The sequence below is a fragment of the Poeciliopsis prolifica genome, unplaced genomic scaffold (assembly GCF_027474105.1).
Source record: "Poeciliopsis prolifica strain line A6 unplaced genomic scaffold, Auburn_PproV2 SCAFFOLD004, whole genome shotgun sequence".
NCBI lineage: Eukaryota > Metazoa > Chordata > Actinopteri > Cyprinodontiformes > Poeciliidae > Poeciliopsis > Poeciliopsis prolifica.
This window is the reverse complement of record NW_026562379.1, coordinates 17,781,452-17,809,429: the sequence shown is the minus strand read 5'-3', so window position 1 is coordinate 17,809,429 and position 27,978 is coordinate 17,781,452. Positions and strand designations below refer to the sequence as shown.

The window sequence follows — 27,978 nt, the reverse complement described above, 5'->3', positions numbered from 1 at the left end:
TCGGAAAACTCCGCCCCTTTCTCTTTGGAGAAGACGGTCGTCCATTTTAAGTGTATCAGTCGTCATTTCACACCGCTACAGTAGGACGGAGAACGTCAGGATTCAATTTCAGCATATTTCTCTTACAACTGTAGTGGAGAATTGCCTACTATGAACTGAATCTCTTCCTAAAACAAAAACAAGTAGATCCTAGTGAAGTGACGCATAAGCCAGTAGAGTCCAGCGTCGAGTTGTAATTTTTTTGCTCCTCAATGTAGCTAGAGGAAATGGCTGTGGAAAGCATGACTGTCCATCCAAACTCCCCAACTACCAACCACGAACACAACAGTCTTCTGACTGACGAAAGGTCGAGTAATTCTACAGTCATATTTAAATGAATTAATTTATTTGTCCTGTGCTTTTACACAAAAGCCCGGGGGTTCTTTTTGTTGTTTTTTTTTCTGTCAAAGGGATTAAACTCGCCTTTTCTGGAAAACGAGTACAGAGGTAAAGAGAACGGCCATGTTGACACGGCATCGCCTACTGGGAGGCCTAATAGCAACTGGAACAGCGTTACTCCCTCTATTTTATTACAGTATTACAATCAGCGACCAGTCGATTCAAGCGATCATGTCAAAAAGGAAAAGACAAGGTCGAAACAGCTGATCATTTATAGTTTTTCACTGTCACGGTATACTTTTAATTACCTTACAAGTTCGGAAATTGAGCGCTCTCCCGTTATTTGGAAAATTTCTCAACAGTTTTTAATTTGTATGCGGAGTTAACCTCGCCTTCGCAGGTAAACGGAGTTGAAAATCTAAAAACTAAAGAACCGACCGTTAGTTTCTCCAGCCGTCGGCCTGGCTTTAGCTTAGCAACAAGCTAATTGCTAAGCTAACGGCTAATCGGGTTAGACATTTGGAAATTTGCTCACGTTGCGTTCGCGGCGTTATTCATTTGTTGTATCGATAGCAAACTTCTTGTTTTTTTGACAATTTTTACTTTTATTTGATTAAAATGGTACGATCAAAATATTTCTGAAATTCCACACTTTTCGACGTTTTGAAAAGCAACCGCCGCTACAAAAACTACGCAGTTTCATCCGGGCGTTTTGATATCACCGCTTTGGGACAAACGAAGAATTTAAATTCTTCCAGTCGTGCTCCTAAAACCTTAAAGGTAATTTTTTTATTAAATTTTTTTACAAGTATCGATTGAATATTATTACAGTCACTAAGGACATTTGTCACGACTCTGAAGTTAGCTTCTGACTTGGCACTTGGGAAACAAAAGGTTCTTTTTTCATTGACTTTAGGGTTTGGTACACTAATCAAAAATGTTAAATACCAAAATTGGCTAAGCCTTCTCTGAGCTATTCTATATTCATATTAAGAACACATTTTGGTGTCAAAAACTTGCTGCAGGTGGCCTAACCACTAAAGCATCACTCTAACCTCCCTTTTTGTCAACAAACTACGTATTAAATGGTGTCTGTAATTGATGTATAATGTATAAGCTCACATATGATTTGTCTTAAGTAATTTTGTTTTTACTTTGGAGCAGATTAAAAGTTGTTTATACTCCCTAACAGCAGTGAACCAGCCCTTTAATAAAGGTTCTAATCAGAAGCTAACTTCAGTACAGTGTGTTAGCCTAACCTGTCCCCTTTCTTCACCCATGCACCCCCATAAATCTCCCCCAAAATGTCTGCAAAGCATCCCGGAGTGTTTAAAGTCAAACACTAACCTTCCTTTCTCCAAAAGTGCCCACTTACAATCCCTGCTCACCACCCCTACTAGACTAGAGTCCTTAGCAAAGTAGGGAAAACTTATTTTTCTCTGGTTTTTGTGAAGAAAACCCATCACTGTAAGTATCTCCCCATTTTAATCAAGGCTTACATGATTATTACAGGAGCTTTGACAGTAGAAGGAAAGTGGAGCAAAGCAAAAAGGTGTAAGAATTTAGAGGTTGGCGCAGTGTTTGCTAAAACTTGAAACTCTTTCTGCTTGTGCATAGAGTAATAAATGACCCATTGAGTGAATATCAGCTTTTTAGTTCTGGATTGGATTGGTTATTGTGAGCTGTTTTTATTACATGTTAGGTTTCTGAGCTTTGGGAGTTTGATTGGCATCAGGTGATGTGTGCGTAGCACCAGTTGTTGCCGCTGGTTTGTCCATAGTTGATCCCAGCCATCCCTTTCCTATTCATAAAAATCAGCTCATGTAATGCTGCTAAGCCCCTCTGCTGTGACAGGAGCCATTACTTTGTGTCTCGTCTTTGTGCCGTTAGTGAAATAGTCGAGATCTACTGGTGGAGAAAAAGTTAGCTGGCATTGCTGAAGTAGGAAAGACTCAGATTTGTAATTATTGAATCAAAATTTGCAGAATACACTTTGCATTCTTTATGTTTTATAGCTTTAAATGTGCATTTCTTTTGTTTTGAACTGTGTTCACAAGGCTGAAAAATTGATCAGTGTAATTTTTAAACCGCAACTTTGAATATAACTATTTAGAAGCATAAATTTGTGGTAATGTGACAGCAGATGAGTGTTTGTTTGTTTTGATGGAGAGAATACCCTCTGAATATTAGGGTTGTGGTGTGTTTTGCAGAGATGGTTGACATTTTGTTCCAAAGTAGAGCAACTGAACCACCTGCTGTTTCAAATCTCTGAACTTTGCTGCTTTGGCTGTTTGTGTGTGAAATGTTTAATATGATGTATTAATACTCTGATACGGAGCTCCAGAAAGGCTTTAATGTGCTTTGTGTGTCTGAGTTAAAATGTCAATATTAACGCCTCTTCATAAAACTGTAATCTTGCACCATATTTTTATTTTTTATTAATTGTGTATAGAATTAATTCAGAAAATCTCGTCCCAATTTTGAAATTAGGAACATGAACATTTTAATTCAGCATTTACTGGATGTTTGTGACATTTTGAAACCTCTAACATGTCTTTAGTGTTTCTGACGTCTGTGGCGATAAATAATAATACTGTTTTGAGATCATTTTGAAGTAATATAATCATAATGGAATAATAATGCAAGAATATATTCTCAAAGGTCAATAAACTTTATTTTCTAAAGTGCATTTAAAACTAGGACTGGAAGACATTTTAAATATTCACTATAAATAAAATGTTTCAAATTAAAACATAACAAAACCTAAATCCTAAATATAATGCATTATAAAGTTTCTGTAAACAAAATCGCCCCTCAAAAAGTATTAATCATTCGGCTCCGAATAGAAAAACATTTAAGACTTGCTATTATTAAGGATTTTCTATTATTAAATTAATTTCACTTCTTCATCTGATTAATTCATTTTTTTTGTGACAGTAAATCAATTAATTCCGATTCCTTTAACTTTGGAAGATTGACAATCGGCCGATACTTGCGTGAGAAACCAACTCAGTGACTTTGTCTCTATATTTAGTGAATTTTCAGAAAAATAAAAGCTGGTATCCGACAAAAACAGAATCAGGAGGTCAGGCTTCTTAAAGATCAGTGATCGGCCCGAAAACTGCAATCGGTGCACCGTTAGAATGAAACGACCAAAACTCAAATGACCAGAACCTCAGACAAAAATAGGTTTGTTATTGTCAAGATCAGAGTTTAAATAAAACACTGAGTTAGAGCTTATAGATTGAAAATAAGATATCCACTTTATTTCCTAAACTTATTTTTTCCCCTTTTTGCTTTTCTAAGAAAAGAAATTACAAATGACAAAAACAAAATTTAAAAAGTTTTTTATTTCTGTGATATGTCTGACAAAGTATTAGGAGGCTATGAGAATGTTTAAGAGAATAAATTCATAATATTAGCAGAATGAAGACGCAATTTTAGAGGAATGCCTGAAAATTGTGAGAAAAAAAAGTTGTTTTAATGAGAGAAAAGCTTGAAAAATTACCACTTTATTCTGGTAACATTAAGATTTTATTCTCATATTAGTACAACTATAACTAAAATTGTGACTTTGTTTTTGTTCAAAAAAATAAAATCTTAGCCTGACCTTTATATCTCATCATAGACATTAATTCAAAAACAAATAAATAGAAGCTGTTAAAAAGAAACACTTGTCAAACAATATGGCCGCCATTTGCTCTTTACTAGGGAAACCAAAGATCTGCATTGGTTAAAAAAAAAAAATCCAGATTTTCCATAAATTAAATCCACAAACAAAAATTTCATTAAAAATTGATTCATTATCCAGCTATCAAGTGTTTGTTTTCTCTTTGTTTAAAACAGAGTTTAAACCTTCAATCTAATAGATATCTGGTATTGATTATTGATGAATAATTTTCTATAAGCCTCTGTACTTGTTTTCCATCTAATATTTGGGCTCCAAACTTGACTGTTTAAACTTCAGACGGCAGAATAATGAGGTCAGAATGAACAGCAGGAATAAAAGTGATTCATTTTCATGCCCAGGCCTGAAGATGGAGAGCTGGAGGAGGGCGAGTTGGAAGACGATGCAGGGGACATGGAGGAGGAGGAGGCGGGCCAGGGCTTGTCTGCAGCGGCGGGACCGGGCGGAGACCGGGGCGAGGACGCCGGCGAAGGAGGAGGAGACGTGGCGGCGGACAGGCCTCGCCGAAGCCGAGACCACCACCCGAGCAGCGCCTCTGACGACGAGCGCGCCCACCGCCACAAGAGGAAACGGAAGAAAGAGAAGGAACGGGAGCGGGAAAAAGAAAAGAGGAGGTCCAAGAAGAAACGCAAAGCCAAGCATAAAGTGAGTTGACGTTCAGCCGCGGAACCTTCTTTCCTCTCTGTTTCTGTAATAATCGCTTTCTGCTCCTCACAGCGACACGCTTCTTCTGATGACGATCACTCAGACTTCAGCGATGACTCTGACTACAGTCCGAGCGAGAAGAGGAAGTACAGAGATTACAGTCCGCAGTACACCTCCTCTGTGAGTTTTAGTGTCGTTTTAAAGGGGACACATTATGCAAACATCACATTATGCACATTTTGGTCTTCCTTGAATGTTTAATTAAAAAAAAAAGCTCAGTCAGTTTTTTGGTGTGCTGTACAATGGCTGCTGGAAAGCACAAGTGTTTTGCTGCTGACTTTCCATCCAGAAGCCATTTGCTATATTCTTGTTGGTTGTGCAGAAGGCTCCACTTCTGCTTTTCCAGAATGTACGGTTGTATAATTGCATCTGTTTGCAGCCATTTTAACTTGCGATTGCAGCCGATGAGTTGGGGGGCGTGGTCAGCAGCAGCTGATTTGGATTTGAAGTGACAGGATGCACTAAAGCAACTCAAAATCATTAGAACTGAGCAGACTAAACTCTCACTATTTAGGAATAATTTTGTGTAAAAAAATGTTATGAACACAATTTGTATAGACCATATCATAACCTGTCCAACAAAGTTTTATAGTTTAAAGTTTGTCTGACAGGAGAAAAATGTTTCTGATTCGTGAATGTTGTTTTCTGTCCGCAGTCTCATGGCGGCTACGGTGGGCCGAAGAAGGGCGGCTACATGAAGATGGACAAACAGGGCTACAGTGGCTATGATGACTACGAAGACGACATCTACGAGGGAGAGGAGGATGAAGACATGGGCGATGAAGAGTATGACGACTTCGCAAAGGAGCTCAACCAGTACCGCAAGGCCAAGGAGGGCGGCCGCGGCGGAAGAGGTTCTTTTCCTTACTTCTGATCAAACTTACTGGATAAAATGAGATAAAAACAATTTATGCTTTTACATTATTAAAGATGAAGGTTGGATTAGATTAGGGATTAATCTATTAATTTATTAATTGTTTAATTGTTCGCTGGAGTATACAAACTTTAAAAAAAGGTAATTTTCTGAAAGAACAACACACTCAGCACTAATTACGTCAAAACTACAAACATAAGTATAGTTTTTAAATGTTTTCCATCGAAGCTAAAAACAATAAAAACACCTTTGTCTTCAAATATGTTCAACCAATAAATCCTTCAGTTTTAACTATCAGTTTGTAGTGAGATCATCCCTACATTGTATACTTCCAGCAGAAATATTAGTATTTTTTTCCCAATCAAGTTTTCACTGAAAAAATGCTGAGTTATTACATTTTAGGGAATTCAATGTTTATTTTCTTATTTGTTTATTTGCATGTTTCATGTATCTGCTGAATGTGTCAATTAAAAAAGAAAAATCTGATCACTACATTAATCATCAGAATAATCGATAAATATACGAAAATCCAAAGAAATGAAACCCTTTTGTTTGTCTCCTGCAGGGGGCAGAGGTCGCATGAAGAGCCTGAGAGGACGCGGGGGAATGAGGGGAGGGAGGCGCGGCAGAGGAGGAGGCCGAGGACGGGGCGGACGAGTTGGAAGGATGGGCGGAGACGACGACGGGGACGGATATGGAGAGGACATGGAGGTCAGGGGTCACTGAGCGTCTCTCTCCTGCGACTCCAGCTTGTCTCCTCCGCTGTTTATCAGAAGTTATGTAACGGAAAAACACGAAGCAGTGGAAGGAAAATTAGAAACGTTTCCAAAATATTTGTCAAGACAGAATCTGAAAAGTGTGGCGTGCATTTGTAATCAGTCTAGTTCAGCTCTAGCTCTTCACAGAGACTGTGCTACAAACCTTCCAGGTTTTCCAGGCGTCACCAGGTGGGTGTGGCTCTGGAAAACCTGATACATCGAGTTCTGACCAGAGTGTCTCTGCACAGCCCAATAGGCTTCTGATCAGTCATGAAACAATTAATTATGATTAATCAATTGTTGAAATAACCGTCGACTAATTTAGCAATATATTAATCGCTAACTAGAGACTATAGACTCTGAACATGTCATTTGTTGAAAGAATAAAACCCATAATTATGCACAAATTATATTAAAATTATGTTAATTTTGCATTAAATACCTGGTGAAACTTCTAGTTTCTGATTATCACATTTTGCCATCCAGTTATTAATTGGTAAAAATAATCGGACGTTCCCTGAACTGTCTGGATGCTAGGAGGATTTGTCACCACAGATGAGCGCTTTACATCTTGCATCTTAGACAGAAAAACCTTCTTTCTAAAAAAAAAGGAATTGAATTAGTTTTTGCATTTCTAATATTGTATCAATAAAAAACTTTAGTAGTTGAATGAAAAAAGTGCAGAATGTGCAGTTTTTTCATTTCAATCGGTGCAGCCTGTAAAAGATTTCAGTGATGCGGAATTAGACCTGCCACGAAAAAGAAAAAATCAGGATGATAAATTGGCCCAGAAGTTATTATGATAAACGATAATATTGTGATTTTAGGCCATTTTCAATGTAATATAATAGTAATGGCATAATGATACGGGATCAATTAACATTTAACACTGGACCAGGAAGACATTTTAAATATCCAAAATAAACAGTTTATTCTAATCCTCCAGTTAATTGGTTATTGCTAAAGGCCTTTGCATAGTTTTCCTTCTACTTTGTGTTGATTTATTACATCCAAACGGGATGAAACCCTGGAGTTTGGTGTTGTATTGTCTAAAAGTTTACTTGTGAAGAATGTCGTCATTGAGATCCAACTTTTAAGTGACTCTTTGTCTTCAGTACGGAGAGGAAGAGTATGACAACATGGGGGACGATGATTATGACGACTACTCCAAAGAACTCACCCACTACAAACGCTCTAAAGACAGAGGCAGAGGTAGGCAGGGTTTTCCACCTCATTACTTTGCTGCGTTGGATCTCAGACTGGAGGAATAAATTTTGATCTGACGTTTCTTGTCCAGGAATGAAAGGAGGCCGCGGTCGAGGCAGAGGGAAAGGAGGAAGAGGAATGATCCGAGGAGCGAAGGGCCGAAGCAGAGGGCGAGGAAGAGGCGACATGGGCAACGACGACGACAACAACGGCGACATGGACAACGGGGTACGTTCACCGGTCCTTATCAAATCCCACGTTTCAAAGTCTGACGCGGCTAACGGGTTTCTGCTGCTTCCATGACTCAGGATGGAGGCGACGGTCCAGGAGCAGGGAGGAGGCATCACCACGAAAAGCACCAGGATAAGAAAGGAAAAGCCATCTGCAAGTACTACATCGAGGGCAGATGCACCTGGGTACGAGTGTCCTCCGCTTTAAACTATTTATGTAAAACTTCTGGTAAAAGCTTCTTAAATCACTGGTTTAAAAATGTTCCAATATTTCAGATTAGATCTGCAGAATGTAACTTTAAAAAATTTTTTTTTTTTTACATATTTGTTAAAAATGTCACCGTATCGTGATAGTATGGGACAGATAATCTGTGAGAAGATCAGTACAACCTCCTTGAGCTAGTATCACCATCTGAGGAAAAGCACCAAAAAGCAACCAGAGGCGGGTCTTATCGCTGTCAATCAATATTCTGCTGCTAAATGTACAAATAGTGGAGAAACAATTCACCATGACAGGAAAATCTGCTGTCATCTGTGGCCATGCTAACAAACACTAGCATTCACAACAGGATCTGCTGATGGGGAGAAGCTGTAGTGGGCATGATTGACAGCGCTAAGTCCTGCCTCCTGGCTCTGATTGGTTGTTTCAAGTCACCAATGGGAGACAGAGGCAGAGGAGTTAGATTTTTTTTCACAGGTTATCTGTCTCATTCCAAACTGTCACAACATGCTGACAGTTTCAACAGATACGTAAAACAATGTATTTGACTTACCTTACATACTTTCAGCTTTAATAGTATTTGTGATGTAACAACACTTACCATATTCAACCACCAGGGGGACCACTGCAACTTCAGCCATGATATTGAACTGCCGAAGAAGAAGGAGCTGTGTAAATTCTACATCACTGGATTCTGCGCCCGCGCCGACCACTGTCCCTACATGCATGATATCCTTCACTGGGAACGTTTGAACCTCTTCCTGCTGCTTTTCCAGTCACTGAACACTGGAATATTACGCACGACGGCTTATGGTGACGTATGGCAGCGTTCAAAGCGCTGTTCAGTGCCATGCCGTAATTTTCACTCTTCAGACAGTGGTCATACAAAAATGCAAAAAGCAGAACTTTGAAGGGATTTTTGCAGTATTTTGCAGCATCCTAAGTCATGAGCCAGTGTTTTTTACCTGATCTTATAACCACATGTGTTGTAAAAGCAGAAATTTGTGGCACTTTTAGCTTTCCAAAGCAACAGAGCAATCAGTGAAGAGCGCAAATTTACCGTTTGAGTGTGAGAGTCAAACTCACACAACTGATTATGTTTCTGACATAAATACAGCGTAAAGTTAATGATCTATTTGATTATGAATAATTTGATGCAGAAGAGCTTAATGAGAAAGTAGAAAGTAGAATTTCGACCAGTTGAAGATAAAACTGTTGCTTAATGGAGTTCTTGGTCAAATCATTTATTTTTTAAATCTTAAATAAAAATTTATATTTTTTGTCTACTTTTAGCTTCTCTGAATATGTCCTTTGGCCAGCAAATGTCAGTTTTTTTTGTTTGTTTACTCCAGTTAATGATTAATCAATGACTCGATTAATTTAACAATAATCTAATGAATTAATTACAATTACTCCGGCTGATCTACTGTGACCTGATTACAAGCTGTAATCTCGTCCTCCATGCTTGACGCTGCTCACGTTTTCTCCATGCAGTCGTTTCTCCTTGACTCCCAGCTTCACGTGAGTTTCCATGCAAGCTGTTCCACACCACAGGAAACTGTGTGAACGGAGACGAGTGCATGTTCTCCCACGAAGACCTCAACGACGACACGCAGGAGCTGCTCAACAAGGTGGGAGCATCCATCCCTGCATAACACCATAAAACTCCCTGCCTTCCTGCAGGGCTTATTAACATTCGTTTGTTTTGCTGCTGCTGTCAATCCATTAACAAAACTAATCAGATTAATCACCACCTTCATAAGTTTGATTTATAAATATGCACGCAGTTGTTCAAGCCCGTCCTTCCAACCAATTAAATTCAAGCAGTTTGTCTTTTTGTGTTTGTTTGTTGTTGTTTGTAAGTAGAAAGCAGGTAATGTCGTCTCCCACGACTCAACAGCAGCTAATCCTCTACACAGTAGTTGTAGGCGCCAGCTGATAGATGAGATATTTTATAAATGTATGTTTTAATTTGTCATTTTTGGGTCATCATCCTTTCTGATGGCGCCCTGGGCAACCACCATATGAAAAAACGACCGCTCCATGCATGTGTTCATAAAATATTTGTCTCAAACCAAACATTTGAGATTCTCAGTTTTCCAGGTTTTTCTATTCAGGAAAGGAAGCCATTTTGTTTCAAATGTTCATTTAGAAACATTCCTCTTCACTCATGTTCTCTTGCGATGAGGCGACAGCTGCTTGTCTGCATCCAGCTGAGCGACCGGGTTAATTCATGCAAAGCTTTCCTTTTGAACATATATACATGTGAACATATACATGTGAACATATACATGTGAACACGCAGGCATCAGAATAACTGAGCTGTGGATTTGTTTTTGGTGTTTCTGTCCAGATGCTGGCAGAAGATGCTGAGGCTGGAGCCGAGGATGAAAAGGAGGTGGAGGAGCTGAAGAAGCAGGGCATCAACCCTCTTCCCAAACCCCCTCCTGGAGTCGGCCTGCTCCCCACCCCTCCCCGCCCTGTTTCCATGGACGCCAACATGGGGGTCGGGGACTTTGGCGGGCCTGTGGCTGATGCCTTCGGGGGTCCTCCAGGACCCGGCCAGGTTCCTCTTCAAGGCAAAGGTCCACCGGTTCCTCCGCCCATCCCCGGGCCCAACGTCCCCGTTGGCCCGGTCCACAGTCCCGATGGAAGCCCCTTCCCAGGAGGAGCCCCCACCAATCCCGGCTGCCCCTCCCCACACATGGTGCCCCCGCCCGCTGCTGGGCCCGGGGCCTCGGCCGGGAAGAAGATCCCTTCGCTGTTTGAGATTAAAGTCCAGCCAACCGGACAACTGGCCCAGAAACTGGCTGTCAGGTACGAGATCAGAGATGCTTCAGGAAGAACTCCAGCTTGTTTGTTTAAAGGGGCAGTAACGTGTAAAATCGACTTTTTTAAGCTTTACACCATGTTATAAAGTGTTCCCTCATCAAAAGCACACCTGGAGCGTTGCTTTGATCAATGTCTAGAAATGTCTAGAAATAGCCCCGCCTCTGAGAAAAAGGTTCTCCCCCACTCGGCTCCTTCAGACTAGCCAGCAGCAATTAGCAAACACCTGGTGGAACAGCTGAGCTGATTATAGAAGTTGCTGCTCAGAGCAACGCTGGAAAAAACGTTAAAGGGTTAATAGAGGAGCCATGTTGGAATCGCTTCCTGAATGAGGATTACTTTCTTAAAGTAACAAGAGGCCCAATTTCAAGTTATTTTCATAAAAACAGATGTCAGGATAGTTACTTGATTGTGCTATAAAAGGGCAGTAGGTGCCTGGAAAACACATAATACTGCCTCTTTAAATGGATATTCACATTTATTTAGTCTGGATTTAACAAGCGAACTCTTTTGATCCATTTGTGTCAGACAATTTTGAAAAAAATACTTTAGAAACTTGATAAATCTTGTTATTGGTGGCATTTTTTCCCCATGGCTTTAAAACAAAATGTTTTCGTTATTAGTCCTTGAACTTCACTATTTCAGTGAAATTCTAGTAAAATCATATTTACAGAGCAACAATTATTGGACATATTTCAATGTAACAAAGAAGACCAAATGAGACCCGACTGTTGCTTTTGTTTTACTTTTATCTTTTAATAATGAAAAAAAAGTTTTCTTATTTTTGTCATGAATCCTGCTCCGTACTTGTTGAATCACACATTTCTTGTTTGCATCAGAAGCCAGGCTCCCAGTAGCGGTCCGGCTCAGACCGCACCCCCAGGACCGCAGGGCGCCCCGGGAGCCGCTCCGCCCCGCTTCCCCGGACCCGCCGGCATGATGCCCCCCGAATCGCAGAACCTGGGGCCCGGCGGAGCCCCCATGATGGGAGGGTTCGGCTGCAGTGACGGAGGGGCGGGACCGCCGCCGGGAGGAGGAAACTTCTTCAACGAGTTCTACAATCAGCAGGACGGGATGAAGATGGAGGGAGTTCAGGAGGGTGAGGACGGTTTACAGATAAAACCAGGAAGTTATGATTATAATGCATTTACAAGCCACGACTTCCTCCTTTTTCCCTCTCAGGCGACAGGTTTCAGAGTTTTCCCGCCATGGACGACAGAGGAGCGCCAGGACCCAGAGACGGTTCTGCTAACGGGGCGCCGGCCGGCCAGGGAGGCATTTCCGTGCCGGACTTCCTGCCTCCTGCCCAGCGGGTTCTGTTCATGAGGATCCAGCAGAAACAGCAGGAGGAGGAGGAGCGCGCTCGCAGGATGGCCGAGGGCGGAGCAGAAAAGACCAAAGATCTGGAAGGTATTTTAAAATCCATCCTTCTGGCTGGACTCTGGCTGGCAGCTTCAAATTTGAGGATTTTTGAAGAAAGATAGCTTGTAAAATTATGATTATTATTATTATTTATTGAAGGAAATTGTGATCATTCGTCAGTTTGTTCTGGGATAGATTGGTAATGCCTCCGTCCTCCACCAGGGGGCGTTTGTACTCTGCTCTCATTGCATTAAACTGAGTCAAAGTTGAAAAGTCAAATTACATGAATAGTAACTCAGTGACTTCAATGCAAAAACACAAAATCTTACTGTCTGGTCGAGTTTATATTGGAAATATAGGAGCTGGTTTTAAGTCAGTGTTTCCTTAGAATGGATGAAAATGTTCAAGTTATGAGTGAAACAATCTGCCAAGAACTAGCACTTTTATCAGTATTATTCATTATTGACTTGTACCTGAAAAGTTACGGGTTAGTTTCATGTTAATTGAAGTTGGTTCTAGTTGGCATTGGGAGGAGCTCAATATTTTGTGCGTTAAACTGTTAGAACATGGTGGCGGTTTCAACAGAAATGTAAATATATTTTTTTAAATAAAAATATATATTTTTTACAGTAATCAGCTGTAATCTGATTACAGGATTGGAAAAAGCAAACAGAAAAAGTCAATCAAACATGGCAGCAATGACCCGGGATTATTTTTATTGTTTCCATGTTGAGAAGCAGAAATCCCTTCAGTTGTGAAATAAAGTTTTATTTTAATGAGTTTAATGATTTTTTTTCTCTTCCAGGCGACTCGGGGAACTGGTACTCCAGTGAGGATGAGGACGGCAGCAGCAGCGTGACGTCCATCTTGAAGACGCTGCGCCAGCAGACCCAGCCGACCCAGAAACCCGACGGCCATCCCGGCGACTCCCGCCTCCAGAAGGCGGCCGCGGCTCGCCCGGCGGACCCCCGTCTGGCCCGGGACCCCCGCCTGGCGCGCGCCGCAGAGTCGGCCCACGCAGTGGACGGCGCCCAGCCGGCGGCGCCGGCGTCTTTGGGTCCGCCCACCGACCCACGGCTAGCCAGGCTGGCAGCCGCCAAGGTGGAGCCGGCGTTGGTCTACAAGCCACCGCCTCTCACCGCCCCGGCAGCCGAGGAGGAGGAGACGGAGCGGGTCCTGCGGGACAAGCCGGTGCCGATCCCGTTGGACCCGCTGATGGGCATGGCGCTGAGGGACCCGCGCTCGCAGCTGCAGCAGTTTAGCCACATCAAGAAGGACATCGTCCTGCACACACCCGCCTTCGCCAAGACCGTCACCTGGTCGCCCGAAGACCTGCTGCCGCTGCCGCCGCCCAAACAGGACCTGCTGCCGCTGCCGCCCGGCATCCCACCCGTCCCCCCGGCGGACCCGCGCCTCACCAGAACCCAGCCGCCCGCCTCCACGCAGCCGCAGGATCCGCCCGCCCCTTCCTCCTCCGCCTCCTCTTCCTCGACCCTCCCAGACTTTGAGCTGCTGTCTCGCATCCTGAAGACGGTGAACTCCCAGACTTCCTCCCCGCCCCACGCGCCCACCCCCCCCTTGGCGCTGCTCGCTCAGCCGCCCCCCGCAGACAAACCCGTCGACCCCCGCGTACGCAAGCCTCCGTCCGACCCGCGCCTGCAGCCGCAGAAATCAGCGCTGAAGCAACCGGACCCGGCTCCGTCTGCTCCGACTCCTCCTCCGGCCGCTCCGCCCGCGTCCTCCCCGCCGGGCATCGCGCCCTATGACCCCCGGCTGCTGTCTGCCGGGGGTGCCGGCCGCAGCGGGCCCGCCGGGGCTCCAGGGGGCGCCAGCGTGCTCAGCAGCATCAGCCTGTATGACCCACGGACTAACAAACCGAGCAGCCCCAGTACCAGCAGCGGCTCCCCCAACTCGGCCAGCACCGAGCCCAAACCCAGCGACCCGACGGCGGCGAAACCCAAACCCAAAGAGCCGCTGTTTGTTCGGAAGTCCGCTCTGGACCAGCCGGAACCGGAAAAGAGCTCAGAGCAAGGCACCGACCGCTACAACAGCTACAACCGGCCGCGACCCAAACCCGCTCCGTCGCCGAACTCCGCCTCCCAAACAGGTCCGGCTGCCGGCGCCGGGTCGCCAGGTGCTCCCGGGGGAGCCGCCGACCCGGCGCCGGCGGGAGTCCACAACCTGCCGGTGCCGTCGCTGTTTGGCGTGGTGAAGCAGGCGTCCAAAGCGGGCGGCGCCGGCAGCCCGTTCGGAGGAAGCAGCCCGGCGCAGCCGGATCCGGCCGCCGCCGAGCAGGACAACGCTTCGCTGAAAGACGTGTTCAAAGGCTTCGACCCCACGGCGTCGCCTTTCTGCCAGTGACCATGGAAACGGGGAGCCAATCAGGCGCCTCGCAGGTTTTACGGTCACTGGACGGTGAAGCACCGAGGAGGCCGTGGAAACCGCCTGAAAGACCCAAACGTCCGGGTTTCGGGCCGCTGCACTGAGAGAAAAGTTTCTATTTTAAACGTATGGATGAGTAAAACCCTCCGAAGCCGGATATCAATGTTTCTACTGAACATTTGAGCTTTTTCTGCGCCGCTTCAGCACCAACTTCTGGGAACAATCACATCCTGTCAACGCGCCTCAGTCTGAGTATTTAAACTCTTTTTTTTTTTAATGTTTTCTGGAGGAAGATATGAAAGTATCTAAATATAAATCTATAACCTGCCTGATTTATTTTTTAGTATTTATTTTTATACTTCTTGACACTGTCAGCTCTTGTTGTCTGAGGCTTAGATTGATTTATTTTTACTGTGCAAAACTTTTGCTTCAACGTGTTTTATTTTAGTTCACACATTTTGTCAAAGCAAACTTCAGTCTGCTTGGTCAGTGATCCAGTTACATTACCATCCTCTTTTTTCCTCCTTTTACTCCAATTTATTCCTTTTCAGTCACTTTGTTGTCCAGGAACAGAAATAAATCTTCATCGTCTCGATTGTCGCACTCGGCTGGTTTTGATTCACATTATGGATCTTTTGTGTGCAGATTCAGAGCGAAAACAGCTTCCAGAATTGCTAACGATGCGTTTTTCTGTACAAATGTTACTTATTTTAATTTATTTCTTTGTTTTGTTTTTTATACCCATTCTGGTTCTGAATCAACACATCAGCGGATGCAGGCAGTCGTTTTGTTACCTGTTAGAATCTCGCCAGGAAAGTGAATTTATTGTTTGGGGGTTTTTTTGTACATTTTTATGTTGTAGTTTTTTTTCTTCTCTTTGTAAATTTGAGCAGAATCTTTAACATCATTGGAGGGAGTTTTCTAACTGTACACATTTAGGTGAGGATGTAAGTGTTTAAATAAAGTCCAGACATGATCAGAAAGATAAAAAAACTCTATTTTCTGTATTTTTATTACCTCAGCTGATTCATCTTGCGTGTTTATGTAAGAATGCCTAAAATCACAATAAAACTGTTTTCTCTAATGATGTCATTGGAAGAAAAACAAACTCTTTATTCTCTTCTTTATCTTCTTCCATGGTTTGGTGTCCAAACTTTTTGCTACCTCTGAAAAAAAATTTATTAAGAACTGAAATTATGCAGATTATTATTATTTTTTATCAATTAGACAGAATTGTAATCTGGGCGGCCACAAGAAATCAGTTCAGGGACCACACATGGCCCCCGGACCTCACCTTGAAAACCTCAGCCTTTAGTTTTTTTTTCAGTAAGTTTTGTTTTTTGTCCTGTGGATTCGGATCAGGAGCCCGTTTCTCCGGTTTGGCGTGATCCCTCTGACGACCGGCTTCCTGCTCCCCTCCCATCCTGCAGCGCCGGCTCCAGGAAGGCAGAGCATTCATCCCAACCTCAAAGGCTTCGTAGCACGCACAGCAACATGCAAGGGCAACACGCACAGCAACATGCAACACACACAGCAACATGCAGAGCAACATGCAACACACACAGCAACATGCAGAGCAACATGCAACACACACAGCAACATGCAACACACACAGCAACACGCACAGCAACATGCAGAGCAACATGCAGCACGCACAGCAACACACACAGCAACATGCAAGGGCAACACACACAGCAACACGCACAGCAACATGCAAGGGCAACACACACAGCAACACGCACAGCAACACGCACAGCAACATGCAGCACACACAGCAACATGCAGAGCAACATGCAACACGCACAGCAACATGCAACACACACAGCAACATGCAGAGCAACATGCAACACACACAGCAACATGCAACACACACAGCAACACGCACAGCAACATGCAACACGCACAGCAACATGCAGAGCAACATGCAACACACACAGCAACACACACAGCAACATGCAACACACACAGCAACACACACAGCAACACACACAGCAACACACACAGCAACACACATGCAGCACACACAGCAACATGCAGAGCAACATGCAACACACACAGCAACATGCAACACACACAGCAACACGCACAGCAACATGCAACACGCACAGCAACATGCAGCACACACAGCAACATGCAGAGCAACATGCAACACACACAGCAACATGCAACACACACAGCAACATGCAACACACACAGCAACACACACAGCAACATGCAGAGCAACATGCAGCACGCACAGCAACACACACAGCAACACACACAGCAACATGCAACACACACAGCAACACACACAGCAACATGCAACACACACAGCAACATGCAACACACACAGCAACACACACAGCAACACACACAGCAACACACACAGCAACATGCAACACACACAGCAACACACACAGCAACATGCAGCACACACAGCAACATGCAGAGCAACATGCAACACGCACAGCAACATGCAGCACGCACAGCACACACACAACACACACAGCAACACACACAGCAACACGCAACACACACAGCAACATGCAACACACACAGCAACACACACAGCAACATGCAACATGCACAGCAACACACAGCAACATGCAACATGCACAGCAACACACAGCAACACGCCCGGCCACAAATCTGATGTTTGGCATCCTCCACTGCAAAAACACTAAATCTTACCAGCTACTCCTCCAGCCTAGTTTCCATTGCAAATGTCTCAACACGTTTGAAATAAGACAAAACCAACTTATAAGTAGGTTTTCAGCAAGATATTGGAGCTGAAATTAAGATTATTTCACTTGTAACATATTATGTAGTTATAGTGAAATAATCTGCCAGTGGATCTGGTTGATTGTTTCACGTGTAATATGGGGAAAAGTCTTGGAAATCATCTGCCAAACTTGTTCATCAATATTAAGGAATTATTGAGCTAAAACAACCTGCTTTCTTGATTAAAAAAAATTAATGGACTAAATAAAAATTAAGCTTTACGTTTTAACTGGTTTCTACTTTAAGGGTTTAAAAATTGACATTTTTGCAAATAAGACAAATACATCTGGTCATTTGTATCCCACAGTTACAGATGGTGGTTTCCCTGAGACGTTCTCCTCTGTAATCTGCCTTAAAGGTGTGGATTCACCTGTGCTGGGTGTATATATAGCAGTGATCCTCTTAGGGGATGATGCAGCAGGGACTGCAGCAGGGACTGCAGCAGCGCCGCGCTGCAGCTTTCTGCCCGGTGTGTGAACAGAGAAGCTGATGCCTCGGCTCGACCTCCAGGCTCTCTGTGTGTGTTGTGTTTCTCCCTGCTGGCCTCGTCATCGTGGGGATTTCAGATTCATAAATGTGAGAAAATGTTCCCACTCTCAGGACTGAAATGAATGAAGACACTGGTGAGGTTCGCTCACAAACATGGAGCTGATTATTGTCTTTATTAAAAGACCAAAAGAGGAAATTTTAATACAGAAATGTTCTGGGAAGGTGAGCAAGAGAAGCTAATTGCTAACTGAGCTAACTGTTGAAATAGTGAAAACACCCAAGTTTAGTGGAAGGAAAAAATGTGCAGAGGACAGCCAACCTTTTGAACTAGTTTTCATTACAAAATGTGTGAAAACTTTTGTGGATATTCTGCTAAAGTCAAAAAACACAATTTTGCAAAGCTGCAGGATAATTTATTTATTTTACATATTTTTACATCCCAAGTTTGGTTGAACTCAAATTGAAGATGTAGTGCCAGTTAGAAACAACCAATCAGAGCCAGGAGGCGGATCTTATCGCTGTTAATCACCCTAGTGTGGCGCTGCTCTCTGCTATACTCTAAACGACAGTGATAACAGTAAGTTGTTTTTCCGTCATTAGCATACTTTTTACCAGCGTTTCACTGAGAAGTAGCTCCTAAAATGAGCTTAGCAAATGTTCCACCAGGTGTTCGCTAATTGCTACTGGCTAGTCTGAAGGAGCTGAGAGAAGGAGGAACTTTGTCTCAAAGGCGGAGCTTGGTCCACCCAGCCATTTTTAACAGCTGCATGTTTGTTATAAAGATTAAAGAATCAGGAAACTCTCCATGAGGGAACAGCACAACATGATTAAAGCTAAAAAAGATTTTACATGACACTGCCCCTTTAAATAAGACCTTTAGGCAATTTCCTCATATTTTTACATACAATCAGACACATAAAATGGACAGAAAATCAGAGATAAATAGAAAATTGAGAATTCCTGTTAAGTTACTTTTATATTTTTGTCAACATTGAATCATTATAATAAGAACAGCAGAGCAGGTTTGCACCAGGCTCGTTTTGTGCTTCGTTGGTGGCCGGGTCGACTCGTCACCTCCTACTGACGCCAGAAGATCCAGGAAACAAATGATTCTGAAGAAAAGGCTGGCCTGTGCTCCGCTGGGGCCTTCAGCTGCAGCGTTTCTGATGAATAGATGAACAAACTGACATCAGTGTGCTGGTATGTATCTGCTCCACATGTGACAGAGCCCTTTCTGTGGTCGCCACATGCTTGCGGCGTATGCGATCTGCAACAGAGGGTTCTGTATCTGTGTCTCGGTGCTACATGAATATATGGCTGACGTCATGAGATTCATGAGTTTATAACAAAGCCTGGAGTTTCAATGATTAAATCAATGCTGTTCCCTCTTACACCAACTGTTTCTGATAGTTTCACCGTTTTAAAATCTCAGATTTATTTGATTCTTGCTCTTAAATTAACTTACCATCCAGTGACTTATACTCTCACAGAAGCACTGTACAGGTTATAATCATGTTATAACAGGCTATGAAACATGTTCATTACATTTTGGGGGAACCTTCTGTCACTTTGGATTAAAATAAGCTGCTGCAGGCCACGCCCCCCTACCTCAACATTTACTCTCGCTCCTGAGAATGAAAAACAGACGAGCAATAACACAACCGTACGACTTTGAAAAGCAGAAGTGGAGCCTCCAGCACAACCAACAAAAATTCAGCGAGTAAATAGTTTCTGGATGGTGAGTCAACAACAAAACACTTGTCTTTTCCAGCAGTCATTGTTCAGGGCAAACAGCAGGAAGCAGTAAGACCAAACATGCAGGAGCTCAACTTGGGGGTTACCTAGGAACCCCAGTGGAAAAGGCTCCTGATTGGTGACATCACATTCTGGAAGTTTTGGAAATGGCTCATTTTCCAGACACCAAAAATCATTAAATGATTGTTAAAAATCAGCTGCGTAGTCATTGTGAGGAGTTGAAATCCATAAGGATACATAATACGCCCCTTTTGAAGTCCATTCTCCAGTGTAAGGACTTTAGAAGCGGGCTGCTCCATCTTCCTGGTTTTAGTCAGAACCCGAGTGGCAGCATTGTGGATCTGAAAGATTCTTTTAGGCGGGCCTGTGAAGACACTGTTGCAGTTATCAATGCAACTAAAGATAAACACGTGGATGAGTTTCTCTAGATCTTGCTGGAACGTTAATCCGTCAACCCTGGGAATGTTCTTCAGGTGACAGAAGCCCGACTTTATAACTGTCTTTATGTGGCTCCGAATGTTCAGGTCTGAGTCAGTCACTTCACCCAGATTTCAGCCTGATTTTCTTGCTGTAATAACTGAAGCTTTGCTGACTCCAGATCTTTCCTCATTAGGTGCAAAGATCGGCACAAAGTCTCTAGGTAAATGACCTGAGGAAAATATGACATTTTAGAGATTAGAGTCTGAAATACTCCAAGGATCTGGGACATTCCAGCATTGCATCTTGGTTTGACTCAACCTTACATTCACTGGCAGGTGATTCTCAGACATGACCAGTCAGAGCTCACCAGCCAATCAGGAACGGAGCTGAAAAAACAAGTCACAACCAACATAAATCACCTGAAACCCCAACACAAAGACGACCCAAATAAATACAAAATTTTCATTACTGTAACCTGAAATGAGTCACTTATATTTACAGACACAATTTAGGGCCATTGCTGCCAAAAATAATGGAAGCAAAAAAAATGGAAAAGTTTGAAAAGACAAAAATTTGCAATAATTTTTTCTCAACATTTAGAAATTTTCGAGTTTAAATGGTCAAAAATTTCTATGATAAATGTGAAAATGTTTTATATTAGAAACTTAGAAAGGTTTTTATTTATTTATTTATTTTTTATTTCTGGGTATTATCCGAAAAGTTCTTTTCTAGAAAATATTCAAATGTTCAGAATTAGAAATGTCCTTAATTTTCCTGTGAAATTTCAAAACTTCTCTTAAAACGTTCAAGTTTTTAAGGAAATTTTTAACTTTTCAAAAGCTGAAACTTTCTAGCAAAATTCACCTTCAATGAGCTTTAAGGGTCAATTTTTGGTAGAGAATCAGAAAAGCTGCTCAGCTCTCACTCTCAGTGGCTCCACCCTGTGTTTTGATTGGTGAAGTGGCAGTCTTCTGGCCAATCACATGTGAGGATATGATCTTATCATTATAATTATTCCAATGCTCAAATCGGAAAAAGAAAACCAGAGTAAATTTGAAATGCAGTGTTTAGTTTTATTTGGAGGTAAAAGAACGCTACCCAAACTCATTTGAAACCTTAATTTACCCGACAATTAGCATCAAATCATTGCTTAATTAGAATCTGCCTAACAACAGAAAACAGTCTGAAAGTTCTCAAAAAGCAAAGCATCAAACGGAAATGGCTTGGAAAATGCAAGCGTCAACAGTTTGTAAGTTTTTAAAGAAGCAATTTGTCACGTTTCCACAACAGATTTTAACATCAGATTGGAAACTGTGAGGTTTTTTTTTTCGCTTTACTCGATCGCTACCTTATAGTCCAAAAACACATTCTTTCCATGTCTCCTCCAGTTTTCTCTCTCACTCCCACCTCCATATTGGTCCGATTCCTCGTCCTTGATGGATCATTTGTCAACCAACGAAGGCGGTACTTTTCCTGTCGGGGGAAAGACAGTCGCTCTCTTTCCGCTGTGAAACGATTATCCTGTTTATCTGGTTCTGGAGACGAGCATTGCAGCATTTTATAGGAATATGAAGCTTGTGTGAATCTGTTTTGTATATTTGAGTTTTGATATTCCACCAAACAACCTCTGAGGCAGGTTGATGTTTCTTGCAGAATTTGAAATTTACATTTGTTTGACCTTGAACTGTGAACCTTGATGACCTATTATTATAACGGGTCAGGAATGGTCTATGGATTTACAAAACAATTCATTTTGATACGTTACGTCTGGGGTTGCTAGGTAAAGGTGCAGTGCCTGTCTGCTGTGACTCGAAATTTAGGTTTTTGAAATCGCTCATTTTCCAGACACACACACAAAAAAATGTAGTGAAAGCAACAAAATCAACTGGGTGGTTTTCTTAAGAGTTTGGGTTGTAAGAAATGCAACAATGTGTAAAAAGTGAATTTTCTGTAATAGATTTCCTTTAAAAATAAAAATTACGAAGCAGGCAGTCTATAAGTATTTTGCAAACGTTAGTGCTAAAGGGCTGTACCAACAAAACGGTTAGCAAAAGCTAATGCTAAGGAGCTATATCAACACAATAGTGTTGGATTAGCGCTATGGGAGCTACTTCTGAGCGTTTCACTGAGAAGTTGCTCCTTTAATGAGCTTAGCATTACACCACCACCAGGTGTTTGCTAATAGATGCTGGCTAGTCTGAAGGAACTGAGTGGGGTTGGCGGAAGCTGCAGCTCCAAGGAGGAGCTTTGTCTTGAAGGCGGGGCTAAGTCCACCAGGGCATTTTGCACAGCTGAATGGTTGCCATGGAGACTGAAGGACCTCTCAAACATGGATGAAAGAATCAAGGCGAAACTCCAGGTTTGAATTTGATTTGAGAAAAACATTAGAACAAGATGAAATGCTAAAAAAAAGTGATTTTACATCATACTGACTTGTAAGTGCTTCCCAGCAACATTTATATTTATTCACTATGAGTCCTAAATATCAGCGTCCATTTAACAGGTTAATCAGCAAAACAGTTTAATAAACATCAAACTGCTTCCCTCCAAACTGAGCGTTTGTTTAAAATGACGAATGGCGCCCGCCTTCATTCCCAGAGACTCCAGCATCAACAAGCTAACTTCCCGCCGCTGAGAGGCCCGAGCCAGCCCTCGGTTAAATTTAAACCGGGACGGGGTTGGCCTCCTCCCAAACTTATGTTCACTTCAACAGAAAGACACACAAACACTCTCTGCAGCGCTGCGGTAAACAACGCCACTGGATTTTGGACCCAAATCTCCGGGATTCAGAATGGAAACAGACACAAGCAGAAAAATCGTCCTGATGTTTTCTGCTGGTAGTCAAACCTGACAACGTCTGTCCTATTGGGTGTAACACACACACACACACACACACACACACACACACACACACACACACACACACACACACACACATGTACCTAAATCCATCTGGAAGCTTTCCAGAACCAACAGGGCATGAGATGAATGTTTGTTTGTCTTGCATCTGATCTGCCAACGTTCCCAGGTCTTTTCTGTCCGTCAGTAACTTACATGTAAACATGTTTGCACAATAAACTGAACTGCGCTCCTCATGTCCCCTAATCCCTAAATTACCGTGAACATAATTGGCTTCAACTCTCAAGCAGTGTGAGAAAGGAAGCGGCTGACATTTTTAAATATACACCTATTTTCTTTCCTGCAGTGAGTCAGATGAGAACACTGATACCGGTCCCGGTTCCGAAGGGGAAGATTTAGCACTTTTTCCACACTGGAACAGAAAGGATATAAAGAGATGTGGAAGTCGTCTTTATTATCCCACAGAGATGGAGCAACGACAGAATCGTCTCTGAATCCAAAACGGTGATTTGTGTCCAAAGCAGAAACAGATTTTGTGTTTTTTCAGGTGAAAGAACAAAAGTCAATCATGGATTATTGGAAAGTGAATTCATTTATGTTGCTGCAATATTCTTGACTCTTTGAGTGAAATTCACTACCAACCAGTTTTGAGGCTAAATAATCACAACTGCAATTAATGAACTTTGGACACAACAGACTAGACTGTAGAAATGAAAATAAAAATGCAACATATGCTACTTCTAGGACTTAGCTACATATTTCCATCCACTGACAGCAATCCCACCCTCAAAACACCAGTTTCTCTTTAAATATGTTGTTTTGAGATGACTATGCACAATGTCCTCCGTCTCAGGGTTCAACAAATATAAATTATGACACGTATTCTGTGTCCTTGCTTCATTCACAGTCAGCGCTGCGTAGAAAAGCCGCCATCCGGCCCCGTCCCTTCCTCTCTTTCTCTGCCGCTGTCTATTTGTGTCCGCTGGTTCCAGGCGGGCGACGGCTTTGACCTCTGCGCCGACCTCCGAGCCTCACAAGGGACGCGGAGGGGAGGAGAGGACAGTGGGAAAAGGAGGGAGACTGGTGAGAAGATCAGCCCAGAGAGAGGAGAAAGGGACAGCCGGAGTTCGTTCTGAAGAAGCAAATTTCTCATTTTCAAGTTTGCTTCATTCCCTCATCATTCTTCATGGATACGTCAAAACGAGACACGCCACCAAAAAACTGCTCAGAGCAAAAGGAGAATACGTAGGTTGTTTCAAGAAGTCGTCAGTTGTCAGAAAGCTCTGATAATCCGTCTCCTTCGCTTTACTGGAAATAAGACAAAGTAACTTTTCAGCAAAATATCGCAGCTTGTTTTAAATATTCTTAAATAGTGATTTTAAGAAAATTTCTCGTTCCACTGGCAGATTATTTTTTCCCATGTCAGTGAAATAATCTAATATATTTTCATCAATATCATGAAATTGTTCACCTAAAACAAACTTCTGTACGCTGCTAAAAATGTGCTAATTAAGTTTTGACTTGTTTTGTGTGTAATAAAATACGTGATATTTTGTGTTTTTGTGGTTTTCTTGCTGCTCTGCGTCCATGAAGCCTCTTCATCAGGAGTCGTCTGAGCTGTTCAGACGCTGATCAGCTCCTCCCAGTCAGAAAAACTAAAAATCTTCTTGCCACAGTTACAGATTCCAACATTTTACCTGATTACAATTATTTACTTTTTCTTTTTCCTCTTCTTTTTTGCACGATACAGTCAAACTCTCATCGAAACCCAGAATATTTCGATATTCTTATTGAGAGGAATTGGCGTTTTCCTTCCTCGCCTTTCAGAGTGTTTTCTGTTCCTCCTCCATCGAAGCTCAGCGGTTTTGCTCCGATCCCTGAAAACTGAGTGGAAACACATGGAGCCTCATTTACGAAGAGATTCCCAGAATTCCTGCCTGTGAGGTCACTGTGTCTCCCCTGTGAGTCACTCATGGCTTTCTCGACTCGGAAATGGAAAGAAAACGTGTCGGAATCAGAGTGAGGATGTGATTCAGCCTCCAGAGGCCAACAGAGTTTCAAGGATCTTTTTTTAAATGACAATTTAAATAAAAAGTAAAAATGTGGGGACCGTCAAAAGGAATAATATCGGTCTGTCTGGATGACGACGGCAGCGTGGAGTAAATTTCAGTGAGAAATTTTGTAGGAAAAAATGAGACATTCCTGAGTTTGAGAAGTTTAAAATTTGCTGGAAAAAACAAAAATGTTGACAAATATTTGCTCCAGAAATTTTCTAGAACAAAAATTGGACATTTCTGAGCTTCACAACTTGAAACTTCCTGAACATTTCTAAGATTTTCTACAAGATTTCGGCAATTCATCTCAAAACTTTTGATTTTTGTCACAGTTTTTCAAAACTGATGTTTCCATTAAAGCTGCATTATGTAACTGTTATCAAAAATATGTTTTTTATATATTTATTAAAACTGTCGCCATGTTGGGACAGCTTAATGTGAGGCAGGTAATCTGTGAAAAATCTGCTCTTCCCATCTAAAGAAAAGCACCAAAAACATCCAATCAGAGCCAGGAGGCGGGACTTAGCGCTGTCAATCAATGTGTTTATGGTGAAGAAACAACTTACTGCTGCAGGAAGACTGTTTATCTACCGTCATCATTGGCCATGCTAGCTAACCTTAGCATTTATGACAAGCTGTGCTAAGTGGAGGAGTGCTAAGACCCGCCTACTGCCGGCTCTGATTGGTTGTTTACAGTAGCATTGGGAGAAGACAGAGCAGCTTGATTTTTTCATAGATTATCTGCCTCATTGTGAGGATTTGGGATTTTGCTCTGTGTTAATTTAGGTTTCTGTCATTATCAGTAAATTTAGCCTCCATGTTTTCCTGTCTAGCCTTGATTGTTCCCAGCTGTGTCTCGTTTCCCTGTGGATTTAGTCCCACCTTGTTCCTTGTCGGGTCCTTGTCTAATCTGTCGTGTCCAGCAGCCTCGTCTTGTCAGATCTTATGTCTTGTTTGCTGTCGTCTGTTGAGCCACCAGTTGCTACCAGTTGATGAGCTTTTAGCTCATTCTGTGCTGCCTGGACTTTGTATTTCTGACTTCCTCATTAAATTCATCATTCATTCTTCGTTCCAACCTGGATCATCAGCTTCTTCCTCAACATGGTGAAAGCTTCAACAAACATGTAACAATATGTTTATAAGAGTTACACTCTGCAGATTTCAGTGAATTCTTTTGGTTTTCTGCTCAGTGGAAATGCAGCTACAGGAAGCTTGGTTTTTAAATGTTATAGAGGTGGAACGCGATGATACGTATTCCCAGAAATAACAAATACAGTAAGTGTGTCATTCTTGATTTGAAGCCGCAGATCAGGACCAAACTATGATACACAACTCCAGCAAAATGAGCTATTTAGGTGACATCAGCCTTTTGACTGTTTCCCTGCATGAGTCAGCGGCGGATATGTGAACTCACAGGGATGCAGACTGAATCGGATTCAAGCGTGGGATTTTTTTTCCCACCATAATCTCCTCGTAATCTTTAATTGTGAAATGAACAATTTCACGGTGACAAATTTGCTCCACCTGGTCAAATGTGTTTCACAACGACGTGGAAACGTCAGCAGAGGGACTGACTCATGTGCTGACATGTTTTCCGAGCAGCAGGAAAAGTTAAATCCCCTTTCTTCTCCTTGATCCGCAGTTTTCACACGAATAACTGGAACAAAATTAGAAGTTTGTTGCGAAGGTGACGGCTATAAGTGGAATAATCTGCATTAACTTTTCAGCAACATGAAGGAATTATTGGCTTGAAACCATCTCCTCTTTACTGAAAAGCTGTTTCTAAGTTAGCTTCGGATATTTGCATTTGAAACCAGACACAAATACTTGGTCAGAGTTTGTGTTTTTGCAGTGCTTCACTCTGTTTCCCCTCCAGGGGTCTTGGCATGGGGTCCCTCCACAGCGGGGGGAGCTGGAGGCCTTCTGCAGGACTTTCTTTGTGCTCTTCTCATGGACCCACCTCATCTTGATTTGATTAACTGAGGTCATTTCTGTGTGTAATTCCTGCTGTGTGATATAACCACATCTGTCAGAGAAGTTGTGTAACTTTCCTCTTATCTCACATTCCAGCCTGTGCAGAGAGTGAGAGCAATGGAGATAATCCAGCTTTGTTTGAAGTCATTTCAGAAACCCCAAATGCTGCAGGAGCGGGACGCAGCGCAACAACGCTAAACTGCCACACTGCAAAACACTAAACAGCATTTCTGTCTAGTTCCAGTGGAAATAAAACAAAGCTAACTCACAAGCAAGATGCATGAGCTTGTTTCAGTCAATAATTCATTAATATTGATTAAATTCCTGTGGCAGATTATTCCACTTATAATAAGACATTTTTCCTGCGTTACAAATGAAATAATCTGATAAAGGAAATAAAACTTTTTCATCAATTTTATGGAATTATTGACTTAAAACAATGTCCTATAAATTAATAAAAAGTTACTTGTAAGTTAGTTTTGTCTTTTTTCAAGTGTACTAAGACATTTCCACAAAAAACTCGACCAAAAGTAAGATTTTGTGTTTTTGCAGTGCACTGGAGTAATTTGTAGCATGAAAGACCCAAAAACTTGAAGTAATTATTCATTTTAATAACAAGTTAGTCTCAAACAAAAGAGAAAGTCTGAGAATAAAACTTTTTTTCCATTTTAAGGAACAAAATCTATGTCTGTAAAATGTATTTTTCTACCGAAAGTGTTTTGATTCTCGGATTGAAATGTTTTGTCTTATTTCAGCTAATGCAATATTGACACTCTGAACTACAGCAAAATTACTTGGTCTTGCGGTTTTGCAGTGCAAGACCATTTTTTGCAACCTTGTAAGAAGTTAATCGGTTATTCCACCAACCAACGCATCTTTCTTTGCCGGAGGGAACCAAGTTTAATTTGGCTTGAAGGTTCCTTCAGGGGCTGTAAACACGATGCGTCTGCAGTGTGACCTGCAAACAGCATGCATCTGCATTCTCCATTTGTTAAATCCTCATTACCTCACTGTAATTACGCAGCAGCAGCAGCA

At 42.3% G+C, this 27,978-nt stretch overlaps 1 protein-coding gene across 2 annotated transcripts; it reads left to right on the top strand.

The window, feature by feature from the left end:
* Positions 1–49: 49 nt before the first annotated feature.
* Positions 50–15,716, top strand: zc3h4 (zinc finger CCCH-type containing 4). 2 transcript variants are annotated; one of them, XM_055028659.1, is made up of 14 exons: positions 50–346; positions 4,408–4,711; positions 4,784–4,891; positions 5,427–5,625; positions 6,211–6,356; positions 7,519–7,615; positions 7,701–7,837; positions 7,918–8,025; positions 8,677–8,788; positions 9,581–9,690; positions 10,413–10,876; positions 11,731–11,987; positions 12,071–12,298; positions 13,056–15,716. In XM_055028659.1, exons 1-14 carry the CDS (start codon positions 267–269, stop codon positions 14,609–14,611), a joined length of 3,906 nt encoding a protein of 1,301 aa, XP_054884634.1. In that variant the 5' UTR covers positions 50–266; the 3' UTR covers positions 14,612–15,716. The 2 variants fall into 2 exon arrangements, with proteins under 2 accessions (XP_054884634.1, XP_054884633.1); XM_055028658.1 differs by having other exon boundaries at positions 11,728–11,987.
* Positions 15,717–27,978: the final 12,262 nt, after the last annotated feature.